A 22,194-nucleotide genomic window follows, 5' to 3' on the forward strand; every position below is an offset into this window, starting at 1 on the left:
GTTCCTTCTGTGGTCATTTTGCTGGAAGCTATGATAAGCGCTTAGGTTCTGCTTTGAAGGTAAGGCCCATTTATCCAAGTGACAAGATAAACAATTGTACTTCACTGCTATCACTTTGAAGTATTGTTGAGAGCGAGGAAATGGGATCTGTACAAACTGGAATCACAAGGCTAACTGAGAAGCCTTTTTATATAGTGAAAAAGGGCCTAGACCTGAAACGTCTGCTTTCCTGCTCCTCTGATGCTGCTTGGCCTGCTGTGTTCATCCAGCTCTACACCTTGCTATCTCAGATTCTCCAGCATCGGCAGTTCCTACTATCTCTGTAACACGCCTTTTTATATTCAGAGATCTTTTCTTATAACTTCTTGTTTACTCAGTTTCTACTGTACTCCATTATCCTTTCTTTTATCAGGGAGTATACCATCAAGCATTGGTGAAATAATTTTCAGACTCTTGCTGGAAATTAGTTTCTCTTCTTGCAAAATTGTATTTTCCAGATAAATATTGGATTTCCCGGATACGATAACCTTGTCTCAGTTCTCCAGAAAAATCAGATGGCTCATTAGGTTCCTCTGGTAGCTATGAAAAGGAACGTGAATCCAGCTCAAAACAAGATGAGAGGATAGCTTCCACCTGCTGGCTATAAGAGGCTACTACGAGATGAATCAGACAGCCTCAGTCAGATTCCTCAAGGAATTGGATCCTCAAGTCCAAATTTGTCACTTTGCTCAAAGAGGCCGCAAGATTTCAGAAGTGACAGTATGGACACTGTTGAGCCAAACCACCCCTTTTTGGGGTTAATCCTTTTCAAGAGCATTAACCCTGTGGCCAGATCCAGGCCGTATCATTTTTCGTCAACCACCTAACTAACGTATTATTTCACATTCTCCTTTCATCATGTACTCTCAATATGGTTTTGTCAAGGGCAGGTCATGTCTGACAAATTTAACTGAGTTCTTCGACAAGTTGACAGTCTGTGGATGAGGGTGGTGCTGTGAACGTTGCGTAGTTGGACTTTCAGAAAGCATTTGATATGGCACCGCCCAGCAGATTGCTCAGCAAATTAGAAATCTTTGGGATTGATGGGTCCTTGGCAGCACAGATTAGAGGTGGCGAAAAGATAGGAAACAGAGAGTCGGTGTAGATGGGTATATCTCAGAAATGGAGAGGAGTTGAAAGTAGTGTTCCCCAGGGATTGGTGTTGGAGTACTTGCTTTCTCCGATTTACATAGGCAGTTTTAGAGAATGCGGTTGATGGCAAAGTCTGTAAATTTGCAGATGATTTTAAGAGGGAGAGTTGTGAGAATGACACTGCGTGTCTTCAGAGAAATGTTGACATGTTGGGCCAAGGGACAGATGCCTGGTAGATGAATTTCAATGCAGAGAAATACATGGCGATGTCTCTTGTTGGAAGAAATATAGAGAGACAATACAGACTTAATAGTATGGCTTTGAGGAGAATACAGGAGCAGAGGGCTCTCAGGGTTCAAGTGCATGATTTTCTGACGCTGGTTAGGCAATTTGAAACATTCAAGAAGGTTTGTCAGATCCTTGGGTTCATAAACAGAGGCATAGAATTCAAAAGTAAAGAAGTGATGCTAGACCTGTATAAAGCATTGGTCAAACCACATCTGAAGTACAGCCATTCAGTTCTGGGCAACTTATTTAAGGAAGGATGTTAAAGCCCTCGAGAGAGTTCAAAGGAGATTTACTAGAATGATACCAGGAAAGAGGGATTTTAGATACAAGGAAAGATTAGAAAAATTGGGATTACAGGTAGTTTTGCTATAACGCGTGTTTCATTAATGCAAATTGGCTGTAAAGTGATTGATGAATAGTAGATGCTGTTTGGAAAACACAAACTTTCTGCTGTATAGGTATAGTGATTTTCTATAGTGATTTCCAGATAACACGACTTTCTTTGGCAGTTTTTCATAGTGCGTGTTTTCTGTAGCGTGATTTTCTTTGGCATGATTTTCTGTAGCAGGAGGTCATGCAAGAACACAACTATCACGTTATAGGAGAACAGCCTGCATTCTGCTTGGATCAGCAAAGCTTAAGAGGTGACCTTATTTAGGCATTCAAAACTATGAACAATTTTGACAGGGTAAAGAACGATAGTCTGTTTCCACTAGTTGGCATGTCTCGGAGTCACAATTTCAGGATTGTCAGCAAGAGAACTAGGATTGGGATGAGGAGAAACTTCTTTACCCAGACAGTTGTTAAGATTTGGAATGCACTGCCTGGGAGAGTGGTGGAGGTGGAGCCCATAGGAGGTTTCAAAAGAAAATTGGATATATACTTGAAAATGATTAAATTTGAAGGCTGTGGAGATGAGGCTGGAAAGTGGGACTAGCTCCTTCAGGAGCCGGTGCAGACATGATGAGTCAAGATGCTGCCTTCTGTGTTGTAAAACTCTATGATTCTGCTGAAACCCATTTGATTGATTGACTGATTGGAGCACGTACTGAAATACAGTGAAAAGCTTTGTTTATGAGTGGTACAGGCATATCACAACCAGCAAAGAATGTACAGATCAAAAAGACTTAGAGGCATACAAGTTACATTCTTTGAGGCTAGAGTCCATTCAACAGTCTGATAACGGGAAAGAAGCTGTCCCTGAGCTTGTTGGTGCGTGTGTTCAGGTTTCTGTATCTTCTGCCTGACGGAAGAGGTTGTAGGAGGTCATTACTCAGGTGGGATGGGTCTTTGATGATGTTGGGCCCATTTCCTTGGCAGCAAGTCGTGTAAATATAGTCCACAGATGGAAGGTTGGCTTCCGCGATGGCCTCAGCTGTACACACCACCTTCTGCACTTTCTTACAGACTTGGGCAGAGCAGTTGACACACCAGGCCATTATGCATCCAGACATTATGCTTTCAATGGTGCATCTGCCAAAGTTGGTGAGGGGCCTTATGAACATGTCAAATTTCCTGAACCACCTGGTGAAGAAGAGGCGTTGTTGTGCGTTCGTGACTGTTGGATTTACATGGCAAGTCCAGGACAGGTCATCAGTTACCATCACTCCGAGGAACTTGATGCTGCTCACTCTCTCAACCTCAGTTCCATTGATGTAGATGGGGGCGTGTTCTCCTCATTTCTTTCTGAAGTTGATAATCAGCTCCTTAGTTTTGCCGACATTGAGAGACAGATTGTTTTCATTGCAGCACATCACCAAGATCTGTATCTCCCCTCTGTATTTTGACTTGCTATTGTTAGACCCACTATGGTGTTATCATCAAATGGAGTTCATCCGGAATTTGGCAACATACAACATAGAACATAGAACATTACAGCGCAGTACAGGCCCTTCGGCCCTCGATGTTGCCTCGGCCGACAAATGCAGTCAGAGGTTTACAGGAAGTACAGTAGAGGGCTGAAGACACATCCTTGGGGGGGATTCTAGTGTTGAGTGTTATTGTGGAGGAGGTGCAGTTACCTATCCTCACTGATTGCGGCCTGTGGGTCAGAAAGCTGAGGATCCAGTTGCAGAGGGTGGAGCTGAGGCCAAGGTCTTGGAGTTTTGAGATCAGTCTGGAGGGGATAATGGTGTTGAAGGCAGAGCTGTAGTCAATGAGCAGGAGTCTGACATCAGTGTCTTTGTTATCCAGATGCTCCAGGGATGGGTGCTGGGCTAAGGACATGGCATCCTCTGTGGACCTGTTATGTCAGTGGGCAGAACGTGGGGGATCGAAGCAGGCTGGGAGACTAAAGTTGATGTGGGCCATGACCAGTCTCTCAAAGCACTTCATGATAAATGAGGTCGGAGCTATTGGGCAGTAGTCATTAAGGCACACTGTGTGTGTTTTCTTGGGTACGGTGATGATGGTGGTCTTCTTGAAGCAGGTGGAGTGTTTATTTTGTAGGAGAGAGAGGTTGAAGATGTTAGTGAATACTGGCCCCTCGCTTTCCTTGGGTTGGCTCCCAGGCAGGCTGATCTGACATCTGAAGCAGTGACAGAGGGAACAGGTGTGCCTGGGGCTGTCGGGGCAGGTGTCGCCACGCTGATAGTTTTCTGCTCAAACCAAGCATAGAAATCATTGAGCATATCAGGGAGTGATGTGTTGTTGTCTGCTATCTTACACTGTTTCATTTGGTACCCCATAAAGTCGTTTAGGCCTTTCCATAAACGGTAGGAATCTGTCTGGTAGGTTTGGGCCTCTAACTTGGTCCAGTACTGCCTCTTAGCCTCCCTGATGGCTTTGTAGAGGTCATATCTGGATTTTTCGTATTGGTTGGGTGACCCGACTTGAATGCTGCACATTTGGTCTCCCAAAGGGAGTGGATTTCTTGGTACATCCGAGATTTACAATTGGGGAATGCTCAGATTGACTTCTCTGGTACACAGAATATCCCAATATCTTTTAGGGAAGGAAACCTGCACTCCTTACCCAGTCTAGCTTATGTGTGTCTCTAGACCCACAGCAATGTGGTTGATTCTTAACTGGTCTCTGGATAGTTAGGGATGGATAATAAATACTGGCTTTGCCAGAGATTCCTACACCCCATGAGAGCATGAAAATTAAAACTTCAAAGTGGATGAAATGAGAAGTGCATTCAAATGATGAGCACTCGTCTTGGAAGCTGAAAGCTGTAGCCTGAAATCTCATTTCCAACAGCTGAGGAAAGGAAAACTTTCTTCAGGCATTTTAGAAGTTAAGGAACATCTGAGGCAGTGAGATGGGATCTTGAGGTGCAAGACACTTTGAGCTTTCCTTTAGCATATGAAGCCATCTTGGAGAGGAGCTGAAGCACATGCTGGGAACGTACACCCTAAGGTTGATTAAGGGGCTTATGGTTTATTAAATTGGCTCTCAACTCTCATGAGAAAATGGACCATTTTCCTGGATAACACTGCAATGAGCAACCTCTTCCAGCTGAACAGGAGGAAAGAAACTACTGCTGATGATTATGAGTAGCCCTTAAAGACTAGGTCAGCTTTCTCGGTTCACATGCAGGAGGAATTATTACATTGTGTTTGACACAAATTGGGAGAATTTCTGAAATGTTTTGGCATGAATCCAACCAAATCTTCTTAAAAATCTATTTCGAAAATTCTCTGAGGACTTCACAAAAGAAACGAAGCAGCATGCCGTTGTTCTATATTGAGACTTTGTAGAGCCAGAGGATAAAAGGGGATCTTGTTCGGAGTCCCAATTGATTTCATCTTCTTTGCTACATGCCAGCCTGAAGCTTGGTGTTCATGTTTTTACTTTTCCTTGTTTTGTCAGTAACACTGACTTTAGACCAATGCATTGCTTCTTTACTGCAATTATAATCACTTACTTCGCCTTTTCCCATCTTCTTTCAACAGTAGAAAACATTTCAAGCATCCTTCAGCTCTGAAGTTAAGTCATATTCAGTTCAAAATGTTAAAACTGTTTCTGCCTCCAAAGATGCTGCCAGCCCTGCTGAGTACCTGAAGCACTTTCTGATTCTAGTTCCGATTTCCAATGTATTGCTGTTACTAAAATGTGCTTGCAATCCTACACTGATCATTCCCATCATACTGTTAATGCTTTTTTCAGCCTGAAAGAGATGCTCACCTTGACTGTGACCTCTCTAGTGAGGTCATCCTACATCTCCCACATTAGATACCTCTGTTGTTTCCTTCCCTCTTGGAGTACAGACGTCCCTTGTCCACCAGTAAGACTTCCAGTGTCACCTCTAACAAACTGCTGCCTCTCCCCCAGTCCCTACACTTCTCTATTCTATGCTGTTGCCTGTCCGCCAATGCAATGCACACCTTCAGTAGAAGCACATGCAGGGAAACTGCACAAACCATACCATGACCATGCACCTCATCATTGCATGAGAGCTAAGCCTGCAGGTCTCTGTTTTAGTGACTCCAGGGAGGTTTAAACCATGGCAATCATCAATGAGCTTCAGAAATGTGGGCTAAAGGCAGACTCTCAAATCAGCATGTCTAAATGATATGGTGATATTTTTCACCATTGCCCCCAAATAACCCCCTCAAACGCTTAAACTGGACTGAACTCTTAGTGCACTGCTAAAGTACTAAGCTGAGACGTTTCCTGTTCAGGTGGGCATTAAAGAATCAGGGCACTATTGGAAGAAAAGCAAGGCAATCTTACCACCGTTTTGGCCACTCCTTTACCTCGAGTCAGAATTGCTGTATCAGATTGCATTGTTATTTAGATCATCATTTTGTGAAATCGCATAAGGTACACTGTGTCTGTTTCGCTTCACTACCTTGCGACAGTGACTATACTTCAAAAATACTTTGTCTGAAAATCGTTGGGCTCCAACAGCCACCGTGGAATGGCAAATTCTTGAAATGTTTTCTTGAAACGAAAGGTAAATATAAACAGACAACTTTGTATCACTGTTTTTCAACACCCCAATCATACTGGTCTATTTTGCAATCTCTGAGCAAACTTTTGGTGTGCTGAGATTCATTTTGACTTCTTATTCAGAAAGGTTAAAACCGGATGAACTATAGGAAAGTCAATTGATTGTAGTCCTAAGTTTATGTATTTTCTTCTTAAATTACTGTGACAGTAATATTATAATTTGAGCTTATTAGTCACTTTAGGTAAAGTATTCTGTTGAATGGACCAGGAATGCTATGTTTATAATGGTTTATGTTGGAAGTGTACTGTGGAAGTATTTTTCACATTGTCCTTTTTGAGTTTCATAACCACAGAGTGACTTAGTTGAATTTATAGCTGAGACTGAATAGTTATTATTTCCTAATTAGGAGGCAATCTCCTCCCAGTCCAATGTCATCAGCCACTTTGTAAGATATAGAACATAGAACCCCAGTAGTATGGAAACAGGCCCTTCGGCCCAACATGTCCACGCTGACCCTTGGTGCATCCCACCCAGACCCATCTGCCTCTAACCCATCCAAGCTACACATCCCTGAACACTACAGGCAATTTAGCATGGCCAATCCACCTCACTTATGCATCTTTGGACTGTGGGAGGAAACTGGAGCACCCAGAGGAAACCCACACAGACACAGGGAGAACATGCAGACTCCACACAGACATTTGCCCGAGGGTGGAATCGAACCTGGGTCCTTGGTGCTTTGAGGCAGCAGTGCTAATCACTGAGCCACCGTGCCGCCATATAAGGAAGAGCTTGAACTGATCAATACAATTAGAAAAGACATTACAAAATCCCTCCTCCAAAAGTGTTTATGTGGCGGATGCAGTTAATTTTTATGTCAATGGTTATCGCCAGGTTATTAATGGCCGTGATTTCAGCAATGCCAATGCCATTGGATGCCAAAAGGAAGGGGGTAGATGCTCCCTTGTTGGAGATGGTCACTGCCTTACACAATTGTTTATTGCCACTTATCAATTAAACAAAGCTTGCATATTGTCCAAGCCTTACTACATGCAAGCCTAGAATGCTCCCATACAAATATTCAATTTTGATTCATAACTATCATCCATCTATATATGTTGTGTTTGGAACCAGGGCCAGGTGAACCTCATTGACCATGAGATCCTTGAGTGGGATTGTTAAGCTGGGCCATTCAGGGAGCCCTGGCTGACAGATAGAAGCAGGAGATTCAGAGGGCCTCCTCAGTGCAGGGACCAGCTTGGAGCTGGCTGGTGGGACTGAGTGAGCTGTGCACATATAAATAAAGGGTAACTTGGTGACAGGATACTGGCCTCTATACAGTTATTTCAATTTATAAAAAGGAATTTAAAATAAAAGGTAGACCCAGTTAGGCAAAAAAACATACGTCAATATACACTTATGGCTAACTCACAAAGAAAAATAGGAAATGAGGTGGACGTTGCCTTTGTGAGATTGTAGCTTTCAGGTCAATCAAGAGTTGCATCAGCCTTGTTGACATATGTTTTTATTTCTAATTTTCTTCAAAAAAGTTGTAGAACCGACTGCTGACTCACCATCACTTGTTTAACAAAATCACACAAAATCATGCCCGAGTATTTTTGTCCTCCTGTACTAATGAGATGAATAACAATATAGAAAAAGAAAGTAACTACTATTCTTGCCCCATCCCGAAACAAACAGCATGTTAAAACCTTAGGATTATATACAGCCTTCAGGAGCCAGCTACCAGTCTGCTCCCACGCCCAGCCTCTGCTTCCTACATTTATTAATATTGTTTTAATCCTGGGCAATTAAGTTGCATTCAAATAAGCTTGAGACTTTTGACATTTATTTTATAAAGTTTACACATAAAAAGCTGCTTTCATAAAGAAGTGACTATAAATGCCACTGGATCATAGCCAAACTCCAATCTGTTCGCAAATGTCCCATAGCCAAATAATTCATCCTGCCTGGCTTATACATGCTCTGATTTCACATCATTGTAACCAACAGTCATCTCAAAGTAGCCTAACAAGCTATTTAGTTGCATGAAACTATTGCAAATTGCAATTCAAGCTGGCATCACATTCTCAGGGCAATGAGGAATGGACAGTTAGTCATAACTTTGCTAGTAATGCCCAAATTGTGAGTTTGAACAGAAAAAAATGGAATATTTGTCTGACACAACTTGTTTGCAAACTGGGTCTGCTAGGGGACCTCACAGTTAAAATAAAACTTGAGAAGGGATTTTAAGTTGTTAAAGCCCTGTGTATCGATGTCAAATTCTAAAGTTTTCTTGTAAAACAGAATGAAGAAAGGCTGTAAATAACACAGAGCTCAGGCAGCTGTAGGAGACGGAGAAGCGAAGCATGACAGACATTTATGTGAAGAATGAACTGCGGGGAAAACTGCTTATTATCATCCCGTTGTCTGTCATAACCTATTTATTATCTGAGTATGCTGAAGCTGTTGGCTCTATTCTATTCTCTAAATCGCTCTTTTCTTGTTTGCATATGAAGGACTGCAAATGGGGAAATACTTTCAATCCAAACCAACTTTTCTTCTTTTATCTAACCCATATAATTTGTGCAATGGAAAACAAAGCGGTACATGATACTCCCAGCAGTGTACTTGGTTAGTATAGAAGTTTAGTATTTCAGGTTAGTGGAAGCCAAAAATCAAAGCTTCCACTTTGATAAATGCATCTTTATACAACCAACAGAACTTTGCATTTGTACGGTATGTTACAAGGCCCCAGTGCACTTCACAGAAGTGTTACTAAACAAAATCTGACAACAGGCCGCACAATGAGATGTCAGGACCGGAGACCAAAGATTCGGTCAAGGGGAAGGTTTTAAGAAATTTCTTAAGTGTGTAGAGAAAGGCAAAGAAAAATAATTGCAGAGCTAAGGGCTTGAGCAGCTAATTGTACAACCACCAGTGGTAGGATGAGGAAAATCAGAGACACCATAGAGGCCAGAACTGGAGGAGTGCAGAGAGTTCGGAGAGTAAAATAAGGTGTAAATGCAAAGCTTCGGATAATCTCAAAAAATGTAATACTTTAGCAACCTTGGGGGAGGACAGAAAATGCAGGAGTGAAGTGAAAAAGGCAATCAGGAAAGCAGAGGGAGGATATGAAAAATTATTAGCTAGTAAAATAAAGGAAAATCCAAAGATGTTTTGGAAATACACTAAGAACAAGGGGATGACAAAGAAAGCAGTTGAGCCTGTCAGAGTTGGACATGGATGTTGGGTATGGATGCAGAAGATGGGCGTGATCCTTCATGAGAATTTTGTTTTCACAAGCAAGGATGATACAGACTTTCTAGTTAACAAAGAGTTATTAGATACCTCTCTGGTGGAGCAGGCAGTAGGGACCAAATGATCTACTCCTGTTCCTATTTATCCTGGCTTTATTTACATTAGAAACGATAAACATAATGAAGAGGGAGGTACTGGAGGGATTGACTTCCTTGAAGGGGGATAAATCATAAGGACCAAATTTACTGCATCCTAGACTGTTAAAAGAAGCCAGAGAGGAAATACCAGATGCAGATGAAGTACCTGAGGATTAGAGGTGAGTGCACATTGTACAATTACCAAAAGGATGTGAAAGTTAGGCCAAATAACTGTGTCAGTCAGTCACTAAATCAGCAGAATCAATTTTGCCTCTTACACACGTATATTTAATCAGGAATAGTCAACATGTTTTTGTTAAGGTAAGTTTTTGTCTGATTAACTTAAATGATTTATTTCAGCAAGTGAGAAGGAGGATTGATGCAAGTAAATGAAATAGATAACAAGGTGTAGAGCTGGATGAACACAGCAGGCCAAGCAGCATCAGAGGAGCACAAAAGCTGACGTTTGGGGCCTAGACCCTTCTTCAGAAATGGGGGAGGGGAAGGGGATTCTGAAATAAATAGGGAGAGAGGGGGAGGCGGATGGAAGATGGATAAAGGAGCCGACAGGTGGAGAGGAGACAGACAGGTCAAAGAGGCAGGGATGGAGCAGTAAAGGTGAGTGCCAGTGGTGAGTTAGGAAGGGGATAGGTCAGTTCAGGGAGGATGGACAGGTCAAGGAGGTGGGATGAGGCTGGTAGGTAGGAGATGGGAGTAGGGATTGAGGTGGGAGGAGTGCATAAGTGGTAGGAAGGACAGGTTAGGGTGGCAGGAATGAGCTAAGCTGGTTTTGGGATGCGGCCCGGGGAAGGGAGATTTTGAAGCTTGTGACATCCACATTGATACCATTGGGCTGCAGGCTTCCCAAGCGAAATATGAGGTGTTGTTCCTGCAATCTTTGGGTGGCATCGTTGTGGCACTGCAGGAGGCCCAGGATGGACATATCATCCAAGGAGTGGGTGGGGGAGTTGGAATGGTTCGCTACTGGGAGGTGCAGTCATTTGTTGCAAACCAAGCATAGGTGTTCCACAAAGTTGCCCCCCCAAGCCTCTGTTTAATTTCCCCAATGTAGAGAGACCATATCTGGAACAGCAGATACAGTAACCACATCAGCAGATGTGCAGGTGAACATCTGTTTGAGGTGGAAGGTCATCTTGGGCCCTAGGATGAGGGGTGAGGGGGAAGGTGTAGGAGCAGGTGTAGCACTTCCTGTGGTTGCAGGGAAAAGTGTTCCGGTTGGAGGGGAGTGGGAGCGGACAAGGGAGTCATGGAGAGAGTAGTCCTTCTGGAAAGCTGATGAGGCTGGGGTGGGGAAAATGTCTTTGGTGGTGGAGTCGGATTGCAGATGGTGGAAGTGTTAGAGGACGATGCGCTCAGTTTGGTTACTTATTTAATACCCCTTCTGATCTTGGATCTGCTCCCTGTCATCTCCATATGACTTCCACATTCAGAGGCAGTACGGTGGCTCAGTGGTTAGCAATGCTGCCTCACGGCACCAGAGATGCAAGATTAATTCCAGCATCGGGTGACTGTCTGTGTGGGGTTTGCCTATTCTACCGGTGTCTGTGTGGGTTTCCTCTGGATGCCCTGGTTTCCTCTCATATTCCAAAGATGTGCATGTTGCATGGATTGGCCATGCTAAACTGCCCATAGTGTCCATGAATGTATGGGTTAGGTGGATTAGCCATGGGGAAGAATAGCTTTGGGGTGGGATGCTGTTGGAGGGTCAGAATGAACCTGATGGGCTAAATAGCCTACTCTCACACTTTTGGGATGGGCCCATGTCAACACCCAACCCCAGTGAAGGTAGATTTGGTAGACCAATGGCTGCCCTGCAGCCTGTTTGAAAAAGCTGTTTAAAATTGAAGATGGCGTCCCTTGTGTGGGATGTTGAAAGGCAAGATAACCAATTTACTTTAACTGCTCAGTTGTCCAGCTTCTCGTAAGTAAGCAGTTTAAAACCATCTGTCACAAGTCAAAGAACATTTCAGAACCTTTCAGATAGAGTGAATAATTTCCAAGGCCAATAACTGCTAATGTATGGGGTAATATGGTAATTTCACCTCCGACATGGACTGACAGACTACAGCAGCATGAATAATTGTCCTAGCCATCTTGCTGGTGTAGATTGAGGGATGCATGTTGGCCAGGAATGTAGAAATAAGCCATACTCTACTTTCAGTGGTGTCATTGTTTTTTTTTCCTTCCTATCAGATTGGGCAGACTGGACCTTTCCATCAGAAACCATAAGACATAGGAGTGGAAGTAAGACCATTCGGCCCTTTGGGTCCACTCCGCCATTTAATCATGGCCAATGGGCATTTCAACTCCACTCCTCTGCACTCTCCCCGTAGCCCTTAATTCCTTGCGAGATCAAGAATTTATCAATCTCTGCCTTGAAGACATTTAACGTCCCGGCCTCCACTGCGCTCCGTGGCAATGAATTCTACAGGCCCACCACTCTCTGGCTGAAGAAATATCTCCTCATTTCCATTTTAAATTCACCCCCTCTAATTCTGAGGCTGTGCCCATGGGTCCTAATCTCCCTGCCTAATGGAAACAACTTCCCAGCGTCCACCCTTTCTAAGCCTTTCATTTTCATCTGAATAAAAGTACTGCTGCTAATATATTACAGTCACATTATTTCACAGGAGTGTCAACTGTCACGTGTTTGAAATCTCCACTCTGTTTATAAAAAGCTAATCTACTGAAAAATAATAAGGATTTACTATGCGCGGGTTTAAAAAATAATGCACACCTTACCAAGGCGTGACTGATGCATAACCTATTCCATTACTGCATTGTTGTCTGAAAGATGCTACTAGTTGAATTAATCCTTAAATCATTACATTTTCAGAATGACATTTCTCCAGTCTCCCAAGTCTGATATCTGTATTTTGCTTCCTTTGCATGAGGGCGAACTGTGTGCACTCAGCGCCAGGTCTGCTGGCGCCTGGCTAACGTATGCCAGTTCATCCAGAGCAGGTTGTGCTGTGGGTCATTACTTGTGGAGTCTGTGCATAGTTTGCCATCGTTATCCCTGATGAACAATGAGTGGGCTGGGCAATGTAGTGTCTCAAGATGCCGCACGCCCCAGTGAATGACTTTCATCTGTGAGCAGCCCGTGGAGGAGGTGCTATGTAAATAAATGTCTCCCCCCTTTGTTTTCCTGTTTACATTATTCGTATTGCATGTCATACATTGCATTCATTCTAACATGAAAATAATTGAAAATTTATAGTGTAGAATGCTATAATAGCCCATTGATAGCATTTGGATAAGTATGGGCTGACACCCAAGGTGTTTACTACAGTTCTGTGATTAGCACTGCTGCCTCACAGCGTCAGGGACCCAGGTTCAGTTCCACCCTCAGGGTGTGAGGTTTGCACGTTTTCCCCAAGTCGGCATGGGTTTCCTCCAAGTGCTCTGCCTCCCTCCAACAGTCCAGAGATGTGCAGTTTAGGTGGATTGGCCATGCTAAATTGCCCATAGTGTCCAAGGGTGTGTAGATTAGGTGGATTGGCCATGCTAAATTGCCCACTGTGTCCACGGGTGTGTAGGTTAGGTGGATTGGCCATGCTAATTTGCCCACAGTATCCAAGGGTGTGTAGATTAGGTGGATTGGCCATGCTACATTGCCCACAGTGTTCAAGGGTGTGTAGGTTAGGTGGATTGGCCAAGGGAAATACAGGGTAACAGTGATGGGGTAGGTCTGGACTGGATGCTGTCTCGATGGGCCAAATGGCCTGCTTCCACACTGTGAGAATTCTATGACTTATGTAATGGAAATAATGTGGAGAAGTTTTCCCAGCTAAGGAGGGATAGATTTGTTGTGGGTGTACAGTGAATTAAATGTCCTGCAGTTACTATCCAGTTGAGGTGTTGTCATCACATGACAGAGGATCTTGATCGGCACAGGCTTGGAGGGCCGAAGGGCCTGTTCCTGTGCTGTAGATTTCTTTGTTTCTTTGTTTCTTTGATCCTGTCCAGTGTTTGTGCAGTGTTGGATAGAAGAGGAACAAGCTCTGTCCCTTCGGACTGTAAGACTGTTAACCATCTCAAGCTTAGTTAATCTCTGCTGTGGGGATAATCACTCAGTTCTAATATTTTTATTTAGATTTTACATTGGCAGAAAATCCATGATTTCTACAGCCCTCTGACTGGTTGTAAAATGACAGTGATGAAGGATTTCAGATCATGCACCCCAGTTCTGTGTGTCAGCCCAAAGAAGTAGGTGCATCCCCTGGAAAGCACTTGGGATCAGACTGAAGGTGTATCTTGGCAACAGAAAGCATATTGAGATTGATTTTCACTTCCCATAATAGTAGTGAATGGGAGACCCACTGGAAAGTGATGTGGGTCAGAGAAAAGATCAGAGAGCTGTAATCTGATCTTGAGCCGTGCTCTTTCGATTGTGGCTACATGGAGAGAAATACCAGTCCCAAAAAAAAAGGAATAACACTTAGAAATTCATGTACGGGTCATATTGGAGCCCCCTTTTGAAATGCACAAGAACGAGTTGGACCACGACGTCCCATTCTCAGGTTTTACAGTCTTTTTTTCTTTCAGAGTAACAGGTTGAGAAAAACACGATCCTTCGCTTTAGCATAATTACATTTGAAAACAGCATTGACAACCATTTTCTTGTTAAACAGGGGAATACGTCGTCATGACACTATACTTCGATTTAAGTCGAAGAATGGGATATTTCACGATTCAGACCTACATTCCCTGCATATTGACTGTTGTTCTATCATGGGTTTCATTCTGGATTAAGAAAGATGCAACTCCAGCCAGGACAGCACTTGGTAAGTTACCCTTTGCCACAAATTTAGTACCCAGGGCCTTGACTGATTGCTATTTCATTAACTGGCAAATGAACTAGGAGCAACATGAGAGAAAAATGAATTGTGCAGTGTGTTGTTATGATCAGGAATGGACTGTCTGAAAGCGTGTGGCTAAAGATTCAACAAGTTAGATAATTGCTTCACAAATGTTTTAAACGTTGTAATAATGTATGGAATGAGCAGGCTGGACTAAGTGGATAACTCCATTAAAGAGTCAGCAGAAGGATTATTGTGGTACAGTGGTAGTATTCGAACCTTTTAGCTAGGAAGCCTGTATTCATGTCTCACCTGCGCAAGAGATGTGAAATAACATCATTGAGCAGGTTAATTAGAAATGATCTTTCAAGAAGAAGCAGAGTGTTACAGAGTCATATAGCATGGAAACAGCTCTTCGGTCCAACTCATCCATGCTGACTAGACATCCCAATCTGACCTTATCCCATTTGGCCCATATCCCACAAAACCCTTTCTATCTATGCACTCACTCAGATGCCTTGTAAATGTTGTAATGGTACCAGCCTCGACCACTTCCTCTCGCAGCTCATTCCATACACACAGCACCCTCAGTATGAAAAAGTTACCCCTGAGGTCCCCTTTTAAATCTTCCTCCCTTAAACCGATGTCCTCTAGTTTTGGACTCCCCTACCGTGGGGAAATCAAATCTTGGCTATTTGCCCAATCCATGCCCCTCATGGCCTCCAGTCTGAAAAACAACTCTGCACCGCCACCCACTGTCTCCTACCTTCAAGCCAATTTTGAATCCAATTGGTTAATTCCCCATGGATCCCATATGATCTACCCTTACTTACTAGTCTACCATGCAGAATCTTATTGAACACTTTGCTTAAGTCAATGTAGACAAGGTCCACCACTCTGCCTTCATCAATTTTCTTTGGCACCTCTTCAAAAAACTCAACCAAATGAATGAGAAATGATTTCCCAGGCACAAATCCATGTTGGCTATCCCTAAGCACTCCTTGCATTTCCAAATGCATGTAAATCCTGTCTGCCACATCAGCCAAATGACCTCCTTCAGTACAGTATCATTCTTTGAGACCTTGAATTTTCCTTTACAATTTATAACCACATAAAACCTACGCAATGTGTGTTTTTCTAATATTAGTTGACTATGGCTATTCTTTGGATGTTCTTCCTCTTGACACACTGAAGGATAGTTGACAAAGCTTTGAGGCAAACTTTTCAATGTCTTGAACATAATGCAAAGGCTCTTGTTGTGCAGTGGCAGTTTCACTGCCTCTGAGGTAGTAGACCTGGGATCAAGCCTTGCCTGCTCCCGCACTGTGTAATAACATCACTGAACAGATTGATGAGGAAAATGTCCATAATGTTATATAAAAGTAGGATGTTAACATCAGAAGCAACACATTTAAAGGTTTGGAAGACTGTTCTGCTTTATCCTCACAGATGCTGCCAAACATGCTGAGTTTCTCCAGCAATTTTTGTCTTAGTAGCAAGATTATCATGCTGTTTGAACTCAAATCCTCCAGTTAGGTTTCAATGAAAACATATTGATGTACATCTACAGGTGTCAATAAGACTAGAGCTTGCAAAGATAAGGCAGTCACTAATCAATCCAATGAGGAATTCAGGAGAAACTACTTTATCCAAAGAGGGTTTAGATAATGGAATCTGCCAATACATAAAGCAGACAAGAGGATACTGTAGATGCATTTAAAGAGAAGCGAAATATAAAATCAAGGGAGTAGGAAGTAGAAGCTTACACTGAAAGAATGGCTTAGAGTGGAGGATTAAAACAGAAGTACTATTGGTGGAGCAATGTGAGATATGATGATCAATTCAGGAAAATTGAGAGTGATGTCAAGCCCTCACTGACATATTGATACCAAAATTTTGTAACCAAGTGCCAGATGACAAATAAAATTCTTGCACGTGAGCAGCAAGAGGCCTGTTAACTGGAATTATTGCTCATTATCACCAACATTAACACCTAATTCTGCCTCATTAATGTGCAGGCTCCCATTCTCCCACACTTTGGAGGCTGAGGGGAGACGTAATAGAAATTTATAAAATCATGAGAGGCATGAATAGCCAAAGTCTTTTTCCCAGGGTAGGGAGACCAAAACCAGAGGTCATAGGTTGAAGATGAGAGGGGAAAGATTTAAAAGGGACCTAATGGGCAACATTTTCCACACAGAGGATGGTGCATATATAGAATGAGCCGCCAGAGAAAGTGGTGGAGGCTGGTACAATTACAACATTTAAAAGCCATCTAGATGAGTACATGAACAGGAAAGGTTTAGAAGGATGTGGACCAAATGTTGCCAAATGGGACTAGATTAATTTAGGATCTCTGGCCAGCATGGACGAGTTGGTCCAAAGGGCCTGTTTGCATGCTGCACAGCTCTATGACTTTATGATGCTGGATAGAAACTAGATGCTGGGAAATCACGACATGAAATTTGGAGCCGAACTCGCCCTCACCCTCAACAACTTCTCTTTCGATTCCTCCCACTTCCTACAGACAAAGGGGGTGGCTATGGGTACCCGCATGGGCCCAAGCTATGCCTGCCTCTTTGTAGGTTACGTGGAACAGTCCCTCTTCCGCACCTACACAGGCCCCAAACCCCACCTCTTCCTCCGTTACATTGATGACTGTATCGTCGCCGCTTCTTGCTCCCCAGAGGAGCTCGAACAATTCATCCACTTCACCAACACCTTCCACCCCAACCTCAAGTTCTCCTGGGCCATCTCCAGCACATCCCTCACCTTTCTGGACCTCTCAGTCTCCATCTCAGGTAACCAGCTAGAAATTGATGCCCATTTCAAGTCCACCAGCTCCCACAGCTACCTAGAATACACCTCCTCCCACCCACCCTCCTGCAGAAATTCCATCCCCTATTCCCAATTCCTCCGCCACCACCGCATCTGCTGCCAGGATGAGCCATTCTACTCCCGCACATCCCAGATGCCCACGTTCTTCCAGGACAGCAACTTTCCCCCCACAGTGGTCGAGAACGCCCTTGACCGCGTCTCCCGCATTTCCTGCAACACATCCCTCACACCCTGCCCCTGCCACCACTGCTCCCAGAGGATCCCCCTCATTCTCACATACCACCCCACCAACCTCCAGATACAACGCATCATCCTCCAACACTTCCGCCATCGACAATCCGACCCCACCACCCAAGCCATTTTTCCATCCCCACCCCTGTCTGCTTTCCAGAGAGACCACTCTCTCCGTGACTTCCTTGTTCACTCCACACTCCCCTCCAACCCCACCGCACCCGGCACCTTCCCCTGCGACCGCAGGAAGTGCTACACTTGCCCCCACACCTCTTCCCTCACCCCTATCCCAGGCCCTAAGATGACCTTCCATATCAAGCAGATGTTCACCTGCACATCTGCCAATGTGGTATACTGTATCCATTGTACCCGGTGTGGCTTCCTCTACATTGGGGAAACCAAGCGGAGGCTTGGGGACCACTTTGCAGAACATCTCCGCTCGGTTTGCAACAAACAACTGCACCTCCCAGTCGCGAACCATTTTAACTCCCCCTCCCATTCTTTAGATGACATGTCCATTATGGGCCTCCTGCACTGCCACAATGATGCCACTCGAAGGTTGGAAGAACAGCAACTCATATTTCACTTGGGAACCCTGCATCCCAATGGTATCAATGTGAACTTCACAAGCTTCAAAATCTCCCCTTCCCCCACTGCATCCCCAAAACCTGCCCAGTTCTTCCCCTCCCGCCACTGCACCACAAAACCAGCCCAGCTCAACCCCTCCCCCCACTGCATCCTAAAACCAGCCCAGTTCTTCCCGTCCCCCCACTGCATCACAAAACCAGCTCAGCTCGACCCCTCCCCCCACTGCATCCCAAAACCAGCCCAGCCTGTCTTCGCTTCCCTAACTTGTTCTTCCTCTCACCCATCCCTTCCTCCCACCTCAAGCCGCGCCTCCATGTCCTACTTACCATCTCATCCCGCCTCCCTGACCTGTCCATCTTCCCTGGACTGACCTATCCCCTCCCTACCTCCTCACCTATACTTTCCTCTCTACCTATCCTGTTTTCTCTCCATCTTCGGTCCACCTCCCCCTCTCTCCCTATTTACTCCAGTTCCCTCTCCCCATCCCCCTCTCTGATGAAGGGTCTAGGCCCGAAACATCAGCTTTTGTGCTCCTGAGATGCTGCTTGGCCTGCTGTGTTCGTCCAGCTCCACACTTTGTTATCCATGAAATTTAGAGCATGTACTTTGTGAATGAAACTCACTGCTTGCTCCTCGGGATCTCTAACCTGGGCATCCAGTGTAAGCCACGCTGGGCAGGCTTGAAGGGCAGCAAACACAAGCATACCAGGTATAAAGAGATTTGCATCTGACATATACCAGCCTCACTTATTCAGCATGGCACGTCTCCAGTCCCTTTCTGCACTTTGACCTCCACACGATCCTCTCATTGTAAGCCTTGGCATCGAGGGTTTGTCGCATGATCAAAGGCCAAACAAGTTGGCAGTCTACTGAGTGGAGTTTAGAAGAACGAGAGATGATCTCATTGAACTGTATGGGATTCTTAAGGGGTTTGACTGAGTAAATGCTGACAGATGTATTCCTCCCATGTCTAGGACCAGAGAGAATAATCTCATAAAAAGGGGCACCAAATTAAGATTGAGATGAGGAGGAATTTCTTCTATCAGAGGGTTTTGAGTCTTTGGAACTCCATTCCACAGAGAGCAGTTGGGACTGAATCCTTGTGTGTATTGAAGGCAGAGATAGGTAGATTGTTGATCTGTCAAAGAATCCAGGGGAAAGGGCAGGAATGTGGACGAGAGCAATGTTGGATCAACTATGATTTTATGAATGGTGGAGCAAGTTCAAGGGGCCAAATGGTGTTCCTATTTCTTATAGTCTTAAACCAACCATCCAGCCAACTGACCTAATCAATCGCTACTGGCATAGAACTAGTTTCTAAAGAAGGGTCCTGACCCAAAACATCAACTTTCCTGCTCCTCTGATGCTGCCTGGCTTGCTGTGTCCCCCCAGCTCCACACTGTGTTATCTCCAGTTAAAATGCTAACCTATTTATAAACTCCTCCCCACCACACTGCAACTTGGGAATTTCCCATTAGTCTGTGTTTTGACACCACTTCCCAGAACACTCACTGAGACAATAAGTCAGCATCATTGTACCTGCTTCATGACCAAATACTACAGCGATCAAAGCATTTAAAGAGTACAATTCATTTGTAGAAACTTTTGAAAGAAAGACTGAAGATCTTTCTCTTTGCCTGCCAAACATTGCACTTTACTCTGTGCTGGAGATGTATTTTCAGATTTTTGACAGGTTGGAAATTCAATATCCCAGTATGAGAGGAAATGATCTCATCCCATGGTGTGCTGTCCGCCTCGTCTGAGCCATCAAGGTCAGGACTGAGCAAGTGCGGCAACACAACAGATGTCAAGTCAAAATGTTTATTTAAAACTATGTGGCTTGCAATGCATTAGTGGTGCTTATAAAAGTAGAGTCACACTCAAAACCTGCTGAACATTTGGTGTAAAGTAGTCAGGAGAGGTTTATCAAAACAAATTGAAGTGAGTTAAAATGAATCTTGTAAAAGGAAGAGTTGTATATGATAAATTTGTCATGCCATGTTACCAGATATCAAATGTTCATGCTAATTCAATGAATTCTACACATCAGTTAAAGAACAAGAATTCTAAATGTTCATTGAATAGAAATGAATTTGCAAAGGAAGTCTTAGAGAAGGATCCAGAACTGATAGTATAGTCCTAATGTTCAATACCTCAACAAAATGAGGGCAAGATAAGTCACAGAAAATAGAATTCTGGATTAAATAACAAGAACAGTAAGAAATGGAGGTGAATTTCATGGTGAGCGTGGGAATTTCAATGGGCTCCCAGGTGGCTGAACAGCTTAAGGCTATGAACGGGATGGGGAGAATCATCAGATCCCTACAGGTTCAGGAGCCCTCTCTGTTCTCTGTAGTAAAAGCCTCATTAAGCCTGAATCTATTTTTCAGAAGAAGTTGGATACTGTTATCGAGTCATACAGCATGGAAACAGGCTCGTTGGTCCAACCAATCCATGCCGAACATAATCCCAACTAAACTAGTCCAGCCCGCCTGCTCTGGCCCATATCCCTCCAAACCTTTCCTATTCAGATACTTATCCAAATGTCATTTCAACATTGTAACTATACCCACGTCGACCACTTCCTCAGGGATTTCATTCCATACGCAAACCACCCTCTGCGGAAAAAAATTGCCCCTCGTGCCTTTTTTAAATCTTTCTCCTCTCACTTTAAGAATGCTCCCCCTAGTCTTGAAACTCCCCATCCTAGGAAAAAGACAACTGCCATTGGCTCTATACCCCTCAGTATTTTATAAACTTCAATAAGGTTGGCCTTGCTTGGAGGTTGGAAAGAAAGCGAGAGCATGATACTAGGTTGGGAGAGAAGGCATGATCATAGATAATGGCGGACCAGGCTGAAAAGGCCAAATGGCCAATTCCTGCACTTATTTTGTAAGTATCTATGTTTACCAACAGACAGTGGGCATGAACCCCAACAGACTTGGCCATGGTAGCATTCATTGGTTTGAAATGGGCTTTCCATCTCCATCAAAGAGAACATCTTGCTTCCGGAGCTGCCAGCCAAGGAAATGGCTGAAAACTCTCCTGGCCCAGCAGCGCCACCACTGGTGCTCACTGATGGGACTAACCCAAGGGAGAAGCAAACCCCAGTGAAGCCCTAGCTTGAAGGTAATCTGAGCTCTCACTGGGGCCAACCTGGAAGACGCCGGTGAGGGAGGTGCGTATCCCAAGTGGCAGGATGGGGAGGCAGTGTTGGGATACGTCGGGTCGGGGAGGGGATTCTCAGCCAGGTGCAGGAACTCCAAAGAAGAGGACCGCCTCACTTGCCCAGCCATGCTTCACCTGGTCAGTTCGACAAGTGGCCCCAGCCACCACACTGCAGAGACAACCCAGGGAGCAGGAGGTCACCCTCAAGTGACCATAGTTAACATAGCTCCCACAGAAGGGGACCTGCCTGATCTCTCTCCTGCTGTTAGTGAGACTGCAGGGGCAGATGAGTGGGCACTGGAAACAGAATGGCTAATGTGGCACCTCATGTCACAGGCCAGCACTGCACCGGCCACTGTCATACCACCACCAACTAGCGACGTTGTAAAATTCCAGCCATTATTCTTCAGAAGAAGGGTCAGCAGAACTGAAACAGCAACTCTGATCTTTTTCTTCACAGATGCTGCTGGACCTGCTGAGCTTTTCCAGCAAATTCTGTTTTTGTTCCTGATTTACAGCATCCGCAGTTCTTTCAGTTATTATTCTTCAGGGTTCTCAAAATGTTTTGATCGGTCTCGGACAACAGCATTTTACTGTTAGACAGCAAACAATAAAAGAAAAAAAGGATGTGGACAATGGCATTATTTGGTGTAAACTATAATATCTTTTCCAGTTTAGCCAAAAAAATCAGATCAGAAGCCATTAATTTAAATGAAGCATACATCAGGGAGTACAATAAGCTTCTTGTCTTGAATATCTAAAATCACACTTAAAATATCAACATCCGAGCATGATTAAAATAACTAGATCAATTACCTGGCTAATGCGATTC

General features: G+C 44.1%; 1 protein-coding gene across 1 annotated transcript in view; it reads left to right on the forward strand.

The window, feature by feature from the left end:
• LOC125453581 (gamma-aminobutyric acid receptor subunit gamma-3) overlaps window positions 1–22,194 on the forward strand; it is a 577,393-nt gene that overhangs the window by 493,127 nt on the left and 62,072 nt on the right. The window contains exon 7 of the mRNA XM_059646785.1: window positions 14,370–14,522. Coding sequence (XP_059502768.1) covers window positions 14,370–14,522 — 153 coding nt within the window. The remainder of the gene's footprint in view (window positions 1–14,369; window positions 14,523–22,194) is intronic.

The sequence above is a fragment of the Stegostoma tigrinum genome, chromosome 6 (genome assembly GCF_030684315.1).
Source record: "Stegostoma tigrinum isolate sSteTig4 chromosome 6, sSteTig4.hap1, whole genome shotgun sequence".
NCBI lineage: Eukaryota > Metazoa > Chordata > Chondrichthyes > Orectolobiformes > Stegostomatidae > Stegostoma > Stegostoma tigrinum.